General features: G+C 47.0%; 1 protein-coding gene across 2 annotated transcripts in view; it reads right to left on the bottom strand.

Annotated features, from left to right (window-relative positions):
- Positions 1-19,170, bottom strand: part of WDFY4 (WDFY family member 4) — a 190,342-nt gene that overhangs the window by 9,114 nt on the left and 162,058 nt on the right. For both annotated transcript variants that reach the window (XM_081005350.1, XM_081005351.1), the window contains 7 exons: positions 17,122-17,213; positions 16,257-16,469; positions 12,494-12,641; positions 11,136-11,293; positions 8,015-8,173; positions 3,659-3,838; positions 375-551 (listed from right to left, as the gene is read on the bottom strand). In XM_081005350.1, coding sequence (XP_080861476.1) covers positions 375-551; positions 3,659-3,838; positions 8,015-8,173; positions 11,136-11,293; positions 12,494-12,641; positions 16,257-16,469; positions 17,122-17,213 — 1,127 coding nt within the window. The remainder of the gene's footprint in view (positions 1-374; positions 552-3,658; positions 3,839-8,014; positions 8,174-11,135; positions 11,294-12,493; positions 12,642-16,256; positions 16,470-17,121; positions 17,214-19,170) is intronic.

Raw genomic sequence — 19,170 nt, forward strand, 5'->3', positions numbered from 1 at the left:
GATACTTGCGGAACGGATTAATTTCGTCTTGCGAGGCACCACTGTACAGTGGTACCTCAAGTTAAGAACTTAATTCGTTCTGGAGGTCGGTTCTTAACCTGAAACTGTTCTTAACCTGAAGCACCACTTTAGCTAATGGGGTCTCCCACCCCCACCACTGCGTGATTTCTGTTCTCATCCTGAAGCAAAGTTCTTAACCTCAGGTACTATTTCTGGGTTAGCGGAGTCTGTAACCTGAAGTGTCTGTAACCTGAGGTGCCACTGTAAATGCATGTATCTAAAATATGGAGAGAGGGAAACCCCAGAGACTTTACCTCAACCTGGGACAAGCTGAGGAGCCCCCGAAAGTGGAAACTCTCCCTGGAGAGGCCTACCTTTACAGCCCCACCTGTGTCTCCCGTGACTATGAGGCTCTGCACGTCCCAGTCAATCACTTCCATGAAGCAGCAGCACAAAATGGTGGCTCCAGGGCTGAAGGTTGCTGTAGCCAGAGGCTGTCCATTGACATTCCATAAGTAGAGGGCTGTCCCAGCACAAGAGGCAATGTCACCCTGAAACACATCACAATACATCACTGGAGAGCACGGGGCGGGCTTAGGCATGGTCTCTCTCCAACTAAAACAGGCAAGGGTGACTTGTAAATAACAAAGGTAAAAGGTTAAAAGGTAAAGGACCCCTGGACGGTTAAGCCCAGTCAAAGGCGACTATGGGGTTGCAGCGCTCATCTCGCTTTCAGGCCGAGGGAGCCGGCGTTGGTCCACAGACAGTTTTCCAAGTCATGCGGCCAGCAGGACTAAACTGCTTCTGGTGCAACTGGACTCTGTGATGGAAACCAGAGTGCACGGAAATGCTGTTTACCTTCCCGCCGTAGCGGCACCTATTTATCTACTTGTGCTGGTGTGCTTTCGAACTGCTAGGTTGGCAGGAGCTGGGACAGAGCAATGGGAGGTCACCCCGTCACGGGGATTTGAACCGCCGACCTTCTGATCGGCAAGCCTAAGAGGCTCAGTGGTTTAGACCACAGCGCCACCCGCGTCCCATCACAATACATCACATGGCAGGCTTAGGCATAGTCTGTCCACCAACACAGGCAAGGGGGACTGGTAGATAACCAAACGACCATTACGGCAAGAAGGGATATGAACCTGCGTCTTTCTGGTTAAAATTCAATAGTCTTGTCAATATACAACGCCAGCCTCACAAAGCCAGAATCCAGAAATTCTGAACTGATAAAGGTAGAAGGAGCCCTGAAAGGATCATCTAATTCACCTGCGATGCAGGAATCTCAGCTAAAGCATCCATGGCAGATGGCCATCCAACCTCTGCTTAAAAACCTCCAAGGAAGGAGAGTCCACCACCTCTGAAGGGAGACTGTTCCACTATCAAACAGTTCTTAGTGCCAAGAAGCTCTTCCTGATGTTTAGTTGGTATCTCCTTTCTTGTAACTTGAAGCCATCAGTTCAAGTCCTACTCTCCCGAGCAGCAGGAAACAAGCTTGTTTCCTCTTCTGTGTGACAGCCCTTGAGATACTTGGAGATGGACCATAAAGAAGGCTGATCGCCGAAGAATTGATGCATTTGAATTCTGGTGCTGGAGGAGACTCGTGAGAGTCCCATGGACTGCAAGAAGATCAAACCTATCCATTCTGAAGGAAATCAGCCCTGAGTGCTCACTGGAAGGACAGATCGTGAAGCTGAGGCTCCAATACTTTGGCCACCTCATGAGAAGAGAAGACTCCCTGGAAAAGACCCTGATGCTGGGAAAGATGGAGGGCACAAGGAGAAGGGGATGACAGAGGACGAGATGGTTGGACAGTGTTCTCGAAGCTACAAACATGAGTCTGACCAAACTGCGGGAGGCAGTGGAAGACAGGAGTGCCTGGCGTGCTCTGGTCCATGGGGTCACGAAGAGTCGGACACAACTAAACGACTAAACAACAAGGGGAAATAGCCATGGAGAGGAAGATTTGGAGCACAGAAGCAGTGGTTGAAGCAAACTACACTGCTTCTCCAATCCCAATGGGTTTTCCAGTTCCAGGTGTGGCGTCGAGAAGCTTAGACACACCTCTGCAAATAGGACATTTAGTTTAGCCCTACATTTAGTGCTGTGCCCATGTGAGCAGATTTTCGGAGAGGAACGTCACGAGACAAGAAGAGGCCATTTCAAGCTAGCTAGCTCAGTTGGTTAGAGCGCGGCGCTGATAATGCCAAGGTTGCAGGCTGGATTCCCGTACGGGGCAGCTGCACATCCCTAGATGACCCTCTGCAGTCCCCTTCGAACTTGACAGTTCTATGATTCTCCTCTCAGTAAGAAACAGGCTGGGACAGGCATGGCCTTTGGCTGGGAGAAGATTCTGGTTTTCTCAAACAAATAAAATGCATGCGGAGAGGGTCACCTGTAACCATAGCTGTCAACTTATAGATTTGAAAATAAGGGACCAGCAGCCTCGAAAATTAGGGATCAGCAGCCAAAATAAGGGATTTTGCTTAGCTTATATATAAATCTGGCACTCATGCTGCTTTTGCTGCGACTGACTGTGTTTTGCAGGGGGTTTGACTAGATGATCCTAAGGGTCTACAACTCCCACCAAAGAAGAATGGCAGACAAAACTGATGAATGACGTCGAGATGGCAAAGCTTACAGGCAGAATTAGAAACCAGGAAGGGGACCTCTTTAATAAAGAATGGGGAAAGTTTATAATTTAGTTGAAAAGCTATTGTAAAGAGTTACATACATTGGTAGGATTGACAGAAAACTTGTAGTAAAAATTTGAACTATGGATGGACAAATGATTTATAAAAATAGAGTTATGAAAGGGATGCAGAGGGGGAAATCACTACATTAAGATGCTGCACTGGTTGGAGGGGATGCTAAGCAGCACGTCGGGGCTGCCGTCGTCCTGGTTCAAGGAGTTCCACCAGCCCTTCCCCGCCCAAGAGGGGGGGAGGGAGAGAGACTCTCGCCCACACCGCCCGCGAGCCCGGCATGAGGCGATTGTGGCACCGTGGCGGCCGCTGAAGCACCGCCCTTCTGCGTTCCTCCCCATGCCCTCCTCTTCCTCCTCCCTCAGGCCGCCTCCGGCTTCCCCTGGCAGCGCGGTGGAAGTCTCACAAGAGAGGGGCTGCCTGCCCGCCCGCTGCCACCCGTCTCCTCATGACGCGCCCCTGAGGGGGAAAAGGGAGAGACGGAGACGCGGCAGCTCGTGCATGCTCTCTCTCATGGCGGAGGACCCTGAGCCGCTGCTTCCCTCCCGAGCTGGGCGAACATGAAACCCGGGAAATTTAAGGGACATTATCAATAAGGGACAGCAGCGGGACACGGCGCTGGGATAAGGGAGTTTCCCGCCAAATAAGGGACGGTTGACAGCTATGCCTGTAACCAAACAGAAGCAAAAAAGCCTGGAGGCCGAATCCAGCACAGAGAGAACAGCCTGTAACAATTCCCCTCCTCCTCCTCCTCCTCCTGCCTCAGCTCTGTCTCTGAGGCTGCTTTTAGTGCCCCCTCTCAGCATTAAGGATACTATTAGAAACCTCTGTAAAAAGACGAAAAATCAATCTGTCGCGTCTCAAGATGGTTTCTTGCAGGGAAGGGCACCCATTAAGTCGTCATGAAATGTTCATGGACGTGTCAGGAGGATGATGATAAATGAATATCTTACCGTTGAATCATTGATGGCAACAGCCGAGAGGCAGGCCTCGTGGCCCGGAAGCTGGGCGATGGGTGTCAGCTGGTTCAGGTCCCAGATGATACAGGATCTGTCGGCGGATCCGCTCACGATGATGCTGTAGGACGTGGAGGCAGCCAAGCAGGTCACGGGCTGCGTGTGCCCGTACAAAGGCTGGGAGACGAAACAAGCAGAGACCACAACAAAGGGAGACACTAATTTAGTACCAAGCCACAAGGCATCCTTCAGTTTGCAAAGACAAATGGTCTGTTCCACAGGGAGAGAGAACTCTTCAGCAGAGAACGGGCAGCATCCTTTAATGTAGGGAGCAGAGAAGCCGATGCAAAGGGTTTCGGAGATTTGAGAAACAACCCCAGAGCAACTAGATACCTGCCCCAGCAATTTCCCAAGAGGGATCAAGTGTGTTGCAAGAGAGAGCTCCTTGTCGCCGTCCTTAACTGGGAGACTTGTCCTAATTCGCAGCAAAATAATTTCCCCTGCCGTGTCAGTAATGAGACATGATATAAGCAGACACATACACCTGCCTGGCACCGCTACAATTCAGAGCGAGGGGGTTTTGTGTTTTGGGGGGGCTTTAAAATCATTCGATCGAGCATTCTCTTAGAACGACAGTGCTACAAACACACCAGTGAACCTGACCTGCCTGTGATGCATGGAATAATGTGGAACAATGCTGTTAAATTAAAACACTGCAGGTGTTCAGTCTGTGGCTTCCATGGTGTTATGTACTGAGCTGAATCAATGCAATTCTGGGCTGCATCAATAGGAGTACAGCATCTAGATCAAGGGAAGTAATAGTGCCACTGTATTCTGCTCTGGTCAGACCTCACCTGGAGTACTGTGTCCAGTTCTGGGCACCACAGTTCAAGAAGGACACTGACAAACTGGAACGTGTCCAGAGGAGGGCAACCAAAATGGTCAAAGGCCTGGAAACGATGCGTTATGAGGAACGACTAAGGGAGCTGGGCATGTTTAGCCTGGAGAAGAGGAGGTTAAGGGGTGATATGATAGCCATGTTCAAATATATAAAAGGATGTCATATAGAGGAGGGAGAAAGGTTGTTTTCTGCTGCTCCAGAGAAGCGGACATGAAGCAATGGATCCAAACTACAAAAAAGAAGATTCCACCTAAACATTAGGAAGAACTTCCTGACAGTAAGAGCTGTTCGACAGTGGAATTTGATGCCAAGGAGTGTGGTGGAGTCTCCTTCTTTGGAGGTCTTTAAGCAGAGGCTTGACAACCATATGTCAGGAGTGCTCTGATGGTATTTCCTGCTTGGCAGGGGGTTGGACTCGATGGCCCTTGTGGTCTATTCCAACTCTATGATTCTATGATTCTATGATTCTATGAATCCTAGATCAATAGGATCCAGAATGCAGCAGTCTGATTGGTCCGCAGGAGCCACCCAATCCAGCTCCAGGTGGAAGTGAATCAGCGACCTGATTGGCCTGCAGGAGCAGCCAATCAGGCTTCTGGATGAAGTGAATCAGCAACCTGATTGGTCTGCAGGAGCAGCCAATCAGGCTTCTGGAGGAGGTGAATCCTCAACCTGATTGGCCAACAGGAACAGCCCGGAATTAGCCAATCACGCGGGGCCCATTGTGTAAATAATGTATATATAGCTAGACGTTTTGGGGAAAGTTTCATTCATTGCTGCTATGAGCTGAATAAAGAGCATGAAATTTACACTCGACTCCAAGTATATTTCACATACTTATTCCATACTTTGGGCCAAATGACACCAGGCACTGAATTCTGTGCCTTTTCTCCCTTAAGGCTTAAAAAGAGGCAGCTGTTGAGGCTGTAGCCTGAAGCAGAAGACCTGAAGGAGGAGATAGAGTTGCCTGCACCAGCGGTCTCAACTGGTGAGCCATGGCTCCCAGGGGAACCCTGAACTATCGTCACAGGAGCCATGGGTGGGGAAATACCAATTTTCCTCTACGTCAATTTCCCCTCTTCTATACTCCTACCTGCCTAGTCACCTGTATTTCCTCGAGGGTGAAGAATTGACGACCTAGTGGGAGGAAAGCTCTGAAAAGTGATTCAAAGTGCACTTTGCATTTTCTTTTCCTTAGTATACTTTCTCAGATTATCTTAATATTATTTGTTTGTGTGTTGGCTTCTTATTTAATTTTATTATTATTATTATTATTATTATTATTATTATTATTATTATTATTATTATTATTTTGTTTTGACAAAGTAATAATCATACATAAATAAGAATAAAAACGTGCACCCCACCACCGAGACCATTCCATTGTAACTATCCAAACTCCCAAAATTTCAACACCACTTGCGATGGTTTGAGCCCTTTCCGTTTTAACAGTACAAATTCTACAAACACCCTCCATATCTCCTCAAAATCATTTCTCCTGCATAGTCCCCATTGTGCCTTAATGGCACATGTTAATTTATCAGTAATAGTTATATCCCACACCTCTTTATATCATTATTTCATTTTATATTCTGCTTGCCCCTTCCACTTCCTAGCTATCATAATTCGTGCAGCTGTCAATAAATCTGTGAGCAAGTCCTTCATAGCCTGTAAACCTTCCACCCCATGGTAAATTGATAATAATGCTACCTCTGGATTTTTGGTCAGCATTATTATTATTATTATTATTATTATTATTATCCTTTAATTTCAGTTTCATTTTTTCCCCGACTTACAAAAACAGCATTAGCAAGGCAATGAATGACTCATAATTTTTATTTTTATTAAAATTAAAAAAGCCTTTTCAAAGCCCAGAGAAGCACAAAGCATCGTCACAGTTCGATGACATATTCCAGCTAGGCAAAAGCTCCTGAGGAAGGTGGAAGAGGGTCAGTGGTTTGGCTACATTTAACCCGTGGAATCTGGGTTCCCCACTGAGACCCAAAAGTGTGGATGGCAATCCAGGACTCTGATCATTTTAAGCTTTCTACCATTTGTGCCCATCACCTCCTGGCAAATAGAAGGGGAAGAAATGGAGGCAGTGAGAGATTTTACTTTCTTGGGCTCCATGATCACTGCTGATGGTGACAGCAGTTACGAAATTAAAAGACGCCTGCTTCTTGGGAGAAAGGCGATGACAAACCTAGACAGCATCTTAAAAAGCAGAGACATCACCTTGCCGACAAAGGTCTGTATAGTTAAAGCTATGGTTTTCCCAGTAGTGATGTATGGTATGGAAGTGAGAGCTGGACCATAAAGAAGGCTGATCGCCAAAGAATTGATGCTTTTGAATTATGGTGCTGGAGGAGACTCTTGAGAGTCCCATGGGCTGCAAGAAGATCAAACCTCTCCATTCTGAAGGAAATCAGCCCTGAGTGCTCACTGGAAGGACAGATCGTGAAGCTGAGGCTCCAGTACTTTGGCCACCTCATGAGAAGAGAAGACTCCCTGGAAAAGACCCTGATGTTGGGAAAGACTGAGGGCACAAGGAGAAGGGGAGGACAGAGGACGAGATGGTTGGATAGTGTTCTCGAAGCTACCAGCATGAGTTTGACCAAACTGCGGGAGGCAGTGGAAGAGTCGAACACGACTAAATGACTAAATAATAACAACAACAACCATTTGTGCAACAGTTCCACAAAGCCCTCCATTTTACAGCAACAAAAATGACAGAAGCAAGCAGAAGAAATCCAAAATCCATTCCCCAGAGATCTCCAAAATGCTGCACTAGAAATGACTTTAAAACTTTCATACGCTTGATTTGACAGCTAATTTAATACAATGACTCACTGAATAGCCAGATCTCTTGTAGCACTGTACTGCAGAAAGACTGGAGCAAAGAGTATGTTATTTTAGATTTCAGATGTACGACGCACTTTGTGTAAACAAAGTGTTGTGGAACCTTTGGCGTTGAGTGTTTTAATACCTCATCATCCATATCCATTCTGAAGGAAATCAGCCCTGAGTGCTCACTGGAAGGACAGATCCTGAAGCTGAGGCTCCAATACTTTGGCCCCCTCATGAGAAGAGAAGACTCCCTGGAAAAGACCCTGATGTTGGGAAAGATGGAGGGCACAAGGAGACGGGGACGACAGAAGATGAGATGGTTGGATAGTGTTCTCGAAGCTACTAGCATGAGTTTGACCAAACTGCGGGAGGCAGTGGAAGACAGGAGTGCCTGGCATGATCTGGTCCATGGGGTCATGAAGAGTCAGACATGACTAAACGACTAAACAACAGCATCCTCATTATTTTTTCAGTACAGATACTTTGTTGGAGCGGGGCAGTATCTCCTGCCTTCCCAAGAGTCAACGGATCTCTCACTCTATAACACCAAGTGCTCTTGAACATAATCATTTTGCCTCCTGGAAATGTGAACTCGGATATCATACCTGCTTCAGGTTTAAGCAAGCGTCTCCATCTCTAGCCACGGACAGTTCCCAGACGCACAACGCAGAGCTGCTTCCAGAGGTGATGAGTGTCGTTGGTGTGGGGCACACAGCACAGAGGCAAAGCCCCCAGTCAGCTGTGATTTCAAATGTGGTCACCTTCTACATACAAAGAGAGAGAAAATAAACATCCATGCAAGCAGGAACAAAGTAAAAGATCGACAAGCAAACAGCCCAAGAAATTCAGAAAGTAGGCCTGCATCAGCACCGACCCGTTTAATATTATTTCCCCCAGTTAGAACGATATTATGAATGCAAATAGTAGGACCAGTGCCAGATTTACGTATCAGCTAAACAAGCTATAGCTTTGGGCCCCATCTCTTGACCCCCCCTCCCAAATATAGTAAAGGGACCCCTGACCATTAGGTCCAGTCATGGCCGACTCTGGGGTTGCGGCGCTCATCTCGCTTTATTGGCCAAGGGAGCCGGTGTACAGCTTCCGGGTCATGTGGCCAGCATGACTAAGCCGCTTCTGGCGAACCAGAGCAGCACACGGAAACACTGTTTACCTTCCCACCAGAGTGGTACCTATTTATCTACTTGCACTTTGACATGCTTTTGAACTGCTAGGTTGGCAGGAGCTGGGACCGAGCAATGGGAGCTCACCCCATCCCAGGGATTCGAACTGCCGACCTTCTGATCGGCAAGCCCTAGGCTCTGTGGTTTAACCCACAGCGCCACCCGTGTCCCCCTCTCAAATATACTTCTTCTTAATTGTATTTCAGTTCAACAATTACTTTGATAAAATCCATATTTTGTTATGTGCAAATGGCTTTAGATACCTATTATGTCCATACATTACCATATAGCATTTAGTCAACACAAAAAAACAGAGACAATTTGTTGTTGACAAAGGACAGCTGGACATATAAAGGGCCCCATTACCTTCAGTAGCTTAGGGCCTCATCAAACTTAAATCCAGCCCTGAGTAGGACGTCCATCTACACTATCAAAACCATTCCTTAACCCTTCCTTAATGTTAAAAACCATGTGTGTAGAGCCACCCTCGTGTAATTCTGGAACCAGAATCTATTTTTTGTGGCGTATAGACTAATGGGATAATTTTGCTGTATACAAGTTCAAAATGCTTAATTCTTTTTTTAAGACCACCCCCCAACACTTCAGGAAATGACAGTATTGTTTAAAACAAATGGTTGAATTGTTATTGTTATTTTTGAAAATCCGTTTCTGTGAGCTGAGGCCTAAAATTTCCCCCATACAAATCCTGCACGTTCTTTTGCTTCAGTGATCTCTACAGGTTTGCTTACTCCCTGTTGGAGCCAGGGTCACAAGGCTATCTCTAATGACAGGCGACTGAGGCAGCCTAGACCCTTAAATAATATCATATTTTAATTATATTGAACTTCCAAATGTTCCAAGTTCTTTACACATGGCATTTTATGATCCTTAAAACAACCGCATGACAACCTCTCCCCCATATTGCTGAGGCTGAGAGGCAAATAATAGTTTGCATTATTATTATTATTATTATTATTATTATTATTATTATTATGTGACCTGCAAGAAGATGTTGCTGAGGAATGCTCTGGTTCAGGGTTCCAACCAGTCAGTCATGCCCTTTCCCAGATACTCCATTGCATTTTCTCTCTCCCTCTCTACCACTCATGTTTGGTGGCTACCAAACATACCTAGTCCTCATTGCACCTTTGTGTCCCCCCAATGTTTTGTTTGTTTTGTACTTCTGCAAAACTTGGGGCTCCCCCCAGCCTGTTGCCACCTGCCTCTTGGGTTTGGGCCTTGCTATTTTGTCTACCTAAGGAGCAGCACTCAGGGAACGTTGACAATTAGCATACAAAATTTGCTTGTATTTGTTTTTGTGGGCTGCCTTTCCACAAAAAGGCCTTCAAAGTGACTTCAGAGAGAGAGCGAGAGAACCCAACACAACTACGATATTTGTAAAACATCAGTTGAAGCTAAAAATACACCAAGCAGCAGAACACTACAATAATAAATACTAAAGAGTAAAGGTAAAGGGACCCCTGACCATTAGGTCCAGTTGTGGCCGACTCTCTGGGGTTGCGGCGCTCATCTCGCTTTATTGGCCGAGAGAGCCGGCGTACAGCTTCCAGGTCATGTGGCCACCATGACTAAGCCGCTTCTGGCGAACCAGAGCAGCGCGCAGATACGCCGTTTACCTTCCCGCCGGAGTGGTACCTATTTATCTACTTGTACTTTGACGTGCTTTTGAACTGCTAGGTTGGCAGGAGCAGGGACTGAGGAATGGGAGCTCACCCCGTCACGGGGATTCGAACCACCAACCTTCTGATCGGCAAGTCCTAGGCTATGTGGTTTAACCCACAGCGCCACCCGCGTCCCTAAATACTAAAGAGGCAGAATAGCAAAAGATAAATCAGTCAATCTCAGATGGCTGAAGAAATGTCCCTGGTAGGGGAGCCAACTAAACTTTTTGTGGGGTCAAGGGGGATGCCACCAACTGGGTGCCACTACTGGAAAGTCCCTAGTTCTGTGTTGCAAGGCGAATTGTGCCCTTGTGGACTCCCTCTGATATTGGTAGGTTCTGCTGGCTAATTATGATGGTGGCTACATAACCTAGTAGTTATGATCTACCTGCCAGTTTGCCCCAGCGTGGCACCAGGTAAGGGGCACGGTGCGTATTTAAAAGGGAGGGAGACTCCTGAACCCAACCAGCAAGCAATGGTTTCTGTCAGGGAGCTGGGGACTGTCTGAGGATTCTGAGCTCTAATGCCAACCCAGTTTACACAATATTCATTCCATGGGAATACCAGTAAATTTAATAGCATGGGATACAGATTCTAAAAATGCAATAGCAGCCCTGGTGCTATGTCAAGAAATGAGATAAGATTGTCAACTGAATACGATATTACGAAGGCATAGTTTTTGTCGTTCAGTCCCGTTATTGGTGTCAGATGATCTGGAAGCAGATTCTACCAACTTATTCGATACACGTTGCCAGCCCATCTCTCACTGCTTGCAACTATTGGCCACATGACCACTCAAACAGCTCAAGGACATAATTTTGAATGTTTCTTGCAGCCATACCCAGAAACACGTTGCTGATTACCTTGTCTGACCCGGAAGCAGCTAGGCAGCAGGTGAAGTCATCGAAACCCCAGCAGAACACTTTATTCCACTGTGGGGGGATCAAAATTTTGTTTTTCCCCACGGCCAAAGTTCCCTTTTCAGTACATACAATGTGACCCACAGGTCCTTGAGGTGCGTCTGTATAAGGAAGGGGAAGAAGAAAAGGAAGTAACTCATTTGACGCATCTGCCTTTAAAAGGAGAGAGGGAAATCCAACTGGCTCATTCCCAAAGGTCAAGAAGGGGATGGAAGAAAAGGGAAGAGGAGAGATATCGTATTTTTCGCTCTATAGGACGCACTTTTTCCCTCCAAAAATGAAGGGGAAATGTGTGTGCGTCCTATGGAGCGAATGCAGGCTCCTTGGCTTCAGTGATAGCAACGGGAAGCCTCTGAAGCACAGAGGGAGCGCTCCCTCCGTGCTCCGGAGGCTTCGCGTTGCTTTCGCGGAAGCCTGGAGAGTGAGAGGGGTCGGTGTGCACCGACCCCTCTCGCTCTCTAGGCTTCAGGCAGCTATCTGCAAGCCTTTGGAGCGCAGCAGGAGTTCCCCCCGCGCTCCGAAGGCTTGCGGATAGCAGCCTGAAGCCCGGGGAGTGCAGCGCCAACTCCCGCTGCGCTCCCCGGGCTTCAGGCAGCTATCCGCAAGCCTTCGGAGCACGCCCCTAGCCCCGCAAGCTCTGGGAGCGGCAGCAACACTGCGCGCAACCTTGCCGCCACTCCCGGACCTGTTCTGGGGGCTGGGGATAGGGGAAGCTCGGGCTTCCCCCGCCCCAGCCCCGCGGCTAAAAGCGAAGCCAAGACAGCGAGCGGGATCCATCCCGCTCGCTGTCTTGGCTTCTGCCAAAGCTGTGCGCAGCCTCTCCTGGCTGGAGAGGTTGTGCGCGGCTAAAATAATTTTTATCCCCCCCCCCTAAAAACTAGGTGCGCCCTATAGTCCGGTGCGCCCTATAGAGTGAAAAATACGGTACTGGTTCAGAATGAAGTAGTAAACTATAAATGCTCTTCTCTAGTTGGTACATTTGCCTGACTTACTCCTTTGGCTGATGATAATAGGAGCTGTTCCCTAGCAGCTCCCTGCATCAGTTCGTTCTCTGCCTGATGGATGGAGCTAGTCAGGTCTTCCCTTTGCCATTATGCAATTCCTGGGAGACAAACAGTGGAGTCTCTCAGTCGCTTTTGGTCCCTTGGCCATTGGGAAGGTCCAGAGTTTTTAACTTTTAGATCTGCTCGTAGGGAACCTGATCCCATCGAACAAATGTGCATTGAATCTCAGCGATGGCCATCATCAGGTGCTCTTCCACCCCACCCCACCCCGCTCTAAAGTCCCCAAACAATCTGTACCTTTGACAGCAACCGATGAAGGCTTCAGATTACGCAGGTTGTTGAGCGTTGGAGGCAACTGACTAGCTGTTTGAGAGAAGAGTATGCTTTCTCTGCTCATTGAATGCTTCCCCAAGGTATTCCTGGCTGGGTGTGGTTTGCTGAAAAGCTGTGAAGAATAAAAAGTAGCAAAAAAATACTTCCGCATTACAGTGGTGCCTCGCAAGACGAAATTAATTCGTTCTGCGAGTTTTTTCGTCTTGCGAGTTTTTTCGTCTTGCGAAGCACGGTTTCAATTTTTTCAAAAAAATCTTCAAAAACCTCAAAAAAGGCTACCACACCGCGTGCTATGAGTTGCTCCCCGAAGTCAAGTCACAACTGCACCTCTTCAAGCAATGCACCCTGTATTACTGTAACGGTTTTAAGAAAAAGGAAACAAACTTGCAAGACGTTTCCATCTTGCGAAGCAAGCCCATAGGGAAATTCGTCTCGCGAAGCAGCTCAAAAAACAAAAAACCCTTTCGTCTTGCAAGTTTTTCGTCTTGAGAGGCATTTGTCTTGCGAGGTACCACTGTATTATATATTAATCATGTCATGTCATGTCATGTCATATCATATCATATCATATCATATCATATCATATCATATCATATCATATCATATCATATCATATGATATTATTTACATACCCCGCCCGTCTAGTTGGGTTTCCCCAGCCTCTCTGGAAGGCTCCCAACAGAATATTAAAAACACGATAAAACATCAAAAATTAAAAACTTCCCTAAGATGTCTTCTAAAAGTCAGGTAGTTGTTTATTTCCTTGACATCTGATGGGAGGGCATTCCATAGGGTGGGCGCCACTACTGAGAAGGCCCTCTGCCTGGATCCCTGTAACCTCACCTCTCGCAGGGAAGGAACCGCCAGAAGGCCCTCGGAGCTGAACAATGGGGGTGGAGACGTTCCTTCAGGGCTGAGGCAGTTCAGGACTTTAAAGGTCAGCACCAACACTTTGAATTGTGCTCGGAAACATACTGGGAGCCAATGCAGGTCTTTCAGGACCAGTGTTATATGGTCTCGGCAGCCGCTCCCAGTCTCTAGTCTAGCTGCCACATTCTGGATTAGTTGTAGTTTCCAGGTCACCTTTAAAGGTAGCCCCACATAGAGCGTGTTGCAGTAGTCCAAGCAGGAGATAACCAGAGCATGCACCACTTTGGTGAGACAGTCTTCGGGCAGGTAGGGTCTCAGCCTGTGTACCAGATGGAGCTGGTAGACAGCTGCCCTGGACACAGAACTGACCTGTGCCTCCATGGACAGCTGTGAGTCCAAAATGACTCCTAGGCTGTGCACCTGGTCCTTCAGGGGCACAGTTACCCCATTCAGGGGCACATCTGCCTGTCCCCTGTCCCCCCCAAAACAGTATTTCTGTCTTGTCAGGATTCAACCTCAATCTGTTAGCCACCATCCATCCTCCAACCGCCTCCAGACACATTGCACAAATGCACCTATCTAAGTCAGCTTATGCACACTCTATACAAATCATTGTCCTCTTTGGTTCTTATTTTCCAGGTGTGTGATGCATTTTCTTCCTTTTGGCAATGTATAAGTAGCCATTTTTTTGGGGGGGGGGGCTGTTCCCAAGTCTCAGGGCTGCTGAGAAAACAATGACGCTCTTCAACAGGATTTTCCCCACTGTGGAAGGCGATATACAAAGCAAAGCCCTTCCGGATGACAAGGATGTGCAAACATGCGCCAGTACGCTCCAACATTATTAATTATCTTATTAATAAGATTTGTTGGCACTTTCTTCCTGTATTTTTGATTCTGTTGCAATTTTGCACAAGCCTTCCTTCTATTGCTTTCTCCTATGCTCGCAATGCACAACAAATCTTATTAATATTCTATCAGGTGCTATTAACTTGCAAAAGGTGGGATAAACGTGCCACGGGGAAGGAAGGAAGGAAAACATCCCGACTCTTGCCACTAATATCAGGATTGCTTTTCATAGCTGAGTGCTTAGTCATAAAATGGGCCAGACCCCAAGACTGGATGCATGAAGCAAACACGTTTTCAAAATGATCAACAGAGGGCAGCTGAAGTCAAGGCAGCCCCATAATGGAAAGGCTCAGTTTGACATATTCCTCCTTTCCTGTTTCTAATCTGTGTACCACCCTATACCCACATGCCTCAGGGCGGTTCACAGCATAAAACCATAATATAAAAACTCAAAATACATAATAAAAACAAAAACAATAATTCCCTCCTCCCCAACGTGTTTTTTAAAGGGCACCGGATGTCGATCAGTCAAAGGCTTAGTTAAAAAGGGACTGTTATTATGCTTCTCATCCTAAGAGTGTTTCCTTGGAAGCAGATTTCACTGGTTTTCCATGGTGCGCAGTGGGATTTATTTCCGAATAAAGTGTGCTTTAGGATCTCATACCCTCTGCAGAACTGAATACCCTCTTGGTGCTCATTAATGTGCAGTGGCAGCAACCATGCCGATCGTTTCAACACGGATGCTTCCATCCCTTTTCATGATACTAATTTGCACCATGCCTTTAAATGGGAGGTACAGCCCCCTCTCACAAAACCCCAGGACGGCCAGTCTCTGCCTGCAGCAGAAGCTCTGTAGAGAACGCTATCAGCAACTCCTTGCAGAGTCATCTCACTTTGAAAAAGGCTGGGGGGAAGGAGGGGGAAGGAAATGGGATGGCTTTGTATTCCGTTGATAGCCTTTGCCGAGTGCTGTGATTTGTTTTCCATACAGATAAACCATTTAGATCAGCTTCAAACAGGACACAGGAATGATGCATCCAAGTTATCAGCAACCATGCGAGATTCTAAGTGGGACAAGGGAGACCGGCTGCAGGCTGCTCAGAAATCAGAGCTCGGGGAGCTGCAAATGCTTGAGTCTGTGTGCATTTCTGTTCCCAGTGCTGCTTTGCGCCAGCTGGTTGGGAATAAATGGATTGCAGTGGGGCTGCCCCCAAGGAGGTAAATATGTCTGATTGGAGAAACTGGGGACCAGCATCTCAGTACAGGGTCCTTAAGAATAGCAGTGGAAGGTCGAGAGTCAACAAGAGATGCACACACACACACACACACACACACACAGACAGACACCTTCATTCTGTGATGCAAGGCACCTCACATGGCCAATTGTGCTGTGCGGTCTCTTTCTCTTAAAAAGTGTTATGTACTGACTTGAATAGGATCCAAAATGCAGCAGTCTGATTGGTCCTAGAACAATAGGATTCAGAATGCAGCAGTCTGATTGGTTCTAGAACAATGCAGCAGTATGATTGGTCTGCAGGAGCCACCCAATCCAGCTCCAGATGGAAGTGAATCCACAACCTGATTGGCCTACAGGAGAATTCCGGAATTAGCCAATCACATGCAGCCCATTGTGTAAATAATGTATATAAAGCAGATACTTTGGGGGGAACATTCATTCCTCCTCACCACTATGAGCTGAATAAAGAGCATGAAATCCACTCTTGACTCCGAGTATATTTCAAAAAGCCTCAAGCATACAGCATCCATGCAAAAGCTCTCAGCCAAGGTAGATATTCAATTCACTGTCTACCTGCTGAAGATGAAAGAAACAAATCAGGACTTTCCTGGTAGGTTGCCCTACCACCTGGAGCCCAGATGCATCCCCCAGTTAGATAATCAGCGGCTGCTGATATCCTGCAAAATCCTATAATTCTGCGTCCCACTCAGGGTTCAAATTGGAGAAGGCTTTCGACTCTTGGTGACTCACTTTCCCCCCACATCTGCACTGTACCTGCTTCGGGATCTGTCCGAAGTTGCTGACAAACCCCAAGACGGTGTTTTTGATGAGTGGGTCACTGATGCTGTCCGGGTCCACCTGATCCCCATAGAAATAGGGATGAAAGACGTTCACAGCCTTCGCTGCAGCTGGGCCACGTTGCTTGTAGCCAAAGATCAGGTCTATCCAGTGGTGGATATGGTTGCTGACGTAATCGCTCTCCAGTGCCTGAAATCCAATACTCACTGAGTTACCTGGTTACTGAGAACACCATCCTATATTTTGCCTTTGTGGATAGGGTCCTTGTTACTGGAATGCCCACATAGTAGTGTGAACTCTACCACTAATCCCTGAGTTAACCTTCAAGATGTAGAAATTGCTTTGGTCTGTTCTTAACCTGAAACTGTTCTTAACTCGAAGCACCACTTTAGCTAATGGGGCCTCCTGCTGCTGCCGCGCCGCCGGAACACGATTTCTGTTCTCATCCTGAAGCAAAGTTCTTAACCTGAGGTAATATTTCTGGGTTAGCGGAGTCTGTAACCTGAAGCGTATGTAACCTGAAGCATATGTAACCCGAGGTACCACTGTAGCTATAAACGCATCAAAGTTTGGCTGAAATCTCTTGAGAATAAATGAAGCAGATATAAAACTGACCACCAAAGTTAGGGCTGAGGGAGTGCTGAGTGACTGTGAACAGTGGCCAGCAGACAAAGAAAAAAAGGTAGCGTTAATATATATTTTTTCATGGATCCTCCCCATCACTACTCCTAGGCCAGAAAGCAAATTTAGCGGGCACCCAGTTCGATGTAAATGTGTGGTGCTATTTTTGATCGGCTATCAGCCCCCAAAACATCCAAACAGCATGCCTTGTCATACTGACCTGTCTGTGCAAGCTGATAAACTTATGAGGGCTTCCTTCTGCCCAGGGTGGCAATAGCACGTCACCCAGCGAGGTCCCATCTTGCAAGCTTCCTGCAAGCGACCAAAAAAACATTATTTGATTCCTGAATATCATTTAAACTTATCTGAAGGCTGATGAGCTCTCTCATTTCCACGATATGTTGGAGAAGGCAGGTTTAGGGTTTTGACATTAGGCTGGGGAGAACCAGTTTTACATCACTCAGGTGACTAGCTAATTTTGGACAACGCTCTCTCTCTCTCTCTGCCTAACCTATCTCCCCCAGTTATTGTTACAAAAGTCAAGTGCCTGCCCCTCTCTCTGCCAAGCGGTAGCAAAAAGCCCATGGAGTTCCAGGCACTCACCCAGGGTCTGTGGTCCTTTGACACATTGAGACACAATGGAGATTGTCGTAGCTTTAAGAAATATGTTTTATTCGCCTATTTACACCTTCAGTCTGCATGGAGATCTTACAGCATGGTCATTTTAAGAGGGGCTTATCTCCCATAGCAGTGCAGCCACCGAGTCCAAGCCATCTCTCCAGCCAGCCTTCAGCCAGCCTGCCCAAGATGGATCCCGGTCTTTCTTCTTCTTGTCACCTCACACCCAGTTACCCTGGCAGCCTTCCAAACCCACAGTCTCTGTTGACACTGCAGGACAAGGGAGGGGGACAGTTCTCCTTTATTCATAGCTGTCAACTTTTCCCTTTCTTTAAGGGAAATTCCCTTATTCCGAATAGGATTCCACGCAAGAAAAGAGAAAAGTTGACAGCTATGCCTTTATTGCCAACTGCTCTCAATAGCCCTGAATAGCCAGGTCGTTTTGCATTGGCTAGCTCTGGAATTCCTCTAGAGCTTGTATTTCCCCCTTCACATCCCAAATAATCAAAATGCTACCATTTATTAATTTCCAGGAGCTAGAGGGGTCCCCCCAAAAGAAAATCTATAACATTTGAATGTATTTCTATTTATGTATAGAAATGATATACATAAATAATAATAGCAAAAAGATACAACGCTGAAATGTCAGTGCCACACAATTCATACATCTGGGGAACATAAATAGTTTAGAAATAATTGAGACAGCATTATATAAACAAGAAACAGACAGTGTAACAGCAGGAATGCAACAAGTGTGTAAATCAAATAATACACTGTTCAGTCTCACTGAAGAAACCATTCCAAAATGATAAATGATCTCAAAGAGAGATTCTTTGCTGCTCATCCAAAGGTGCAAAAGCACATTTCATAGATCCTTATTCATGAACAGAAACTGATCTAGTTCAACTTGGGCAAGACACTACATTAACCATATTGTGTTGCGTGCCTCCTTCCTTATTTTGTTTTAGTAATGAGAACTGTGCCAGCAACTGGGTGGGAGGTGACAAGAAAAGAGAGTTTTTAGCAGGGTGTTCTGGGTAGAAGAAGAAAGACCGGGATCCATCTTGGGCAGGCTGGCTGAAGGCTGGCTGGAGGTGGGAGCAGGGCCGGGTGGGAATATTTCCTTTGATTTTGGGATTATATGCCAAGAAATATTACCTCCTAAGACTTCTGACGGCATGGAGTCTGGGCTCCTCTCTGCAGCTTTGCACCTCCAATTAAAAAATGCACAGCTGAGAACAGATTTGTAGTTGCCTAGATGTCGAAAGGAGCAGGAAAATATGCGTACCAATGGGCATCCTGGCATGGCCATAACATTTTGGGGGCACATTGTTCTGATTGCACATTGGGGTGCAAACAACTGCAGTGCGGAGCTCCTTGGGCGAGTCAGGACCCAGAATGTGCAAGGTTCAAAAATGCACAGGGAGCCTTCATGAATGCAAGCCCCTTGCTGGAGACGTTTGTCCAGTGGCGTAGCATCTGTTGCCAGTGCCCGGGGCAGGTAGGTGTGCATGCACACCCGGGGGTATGCTGGCAGGTTGCCCACCCCCCCCCACTGGAGCAAAGTGCCACCTGCCCACCTATTCGGGGGGGAGCCTGGCCAGCCAAAATGCCCCTTTGTAGGCAGATCCCTCCCCCTCAGTGTGGTGAC

The sequence above is a fragment of the Podarcis pityusensis genome (assembly GCF_964106645.2).
Source record: "Podarcis pityusensis genome assembly, chromosome: 5".
NCBI lineage: Eukaryota > Metazoa > Chordata > Lepidosauria > Squamata > Lacertidae > Podarcis > Podarcis pityusensis.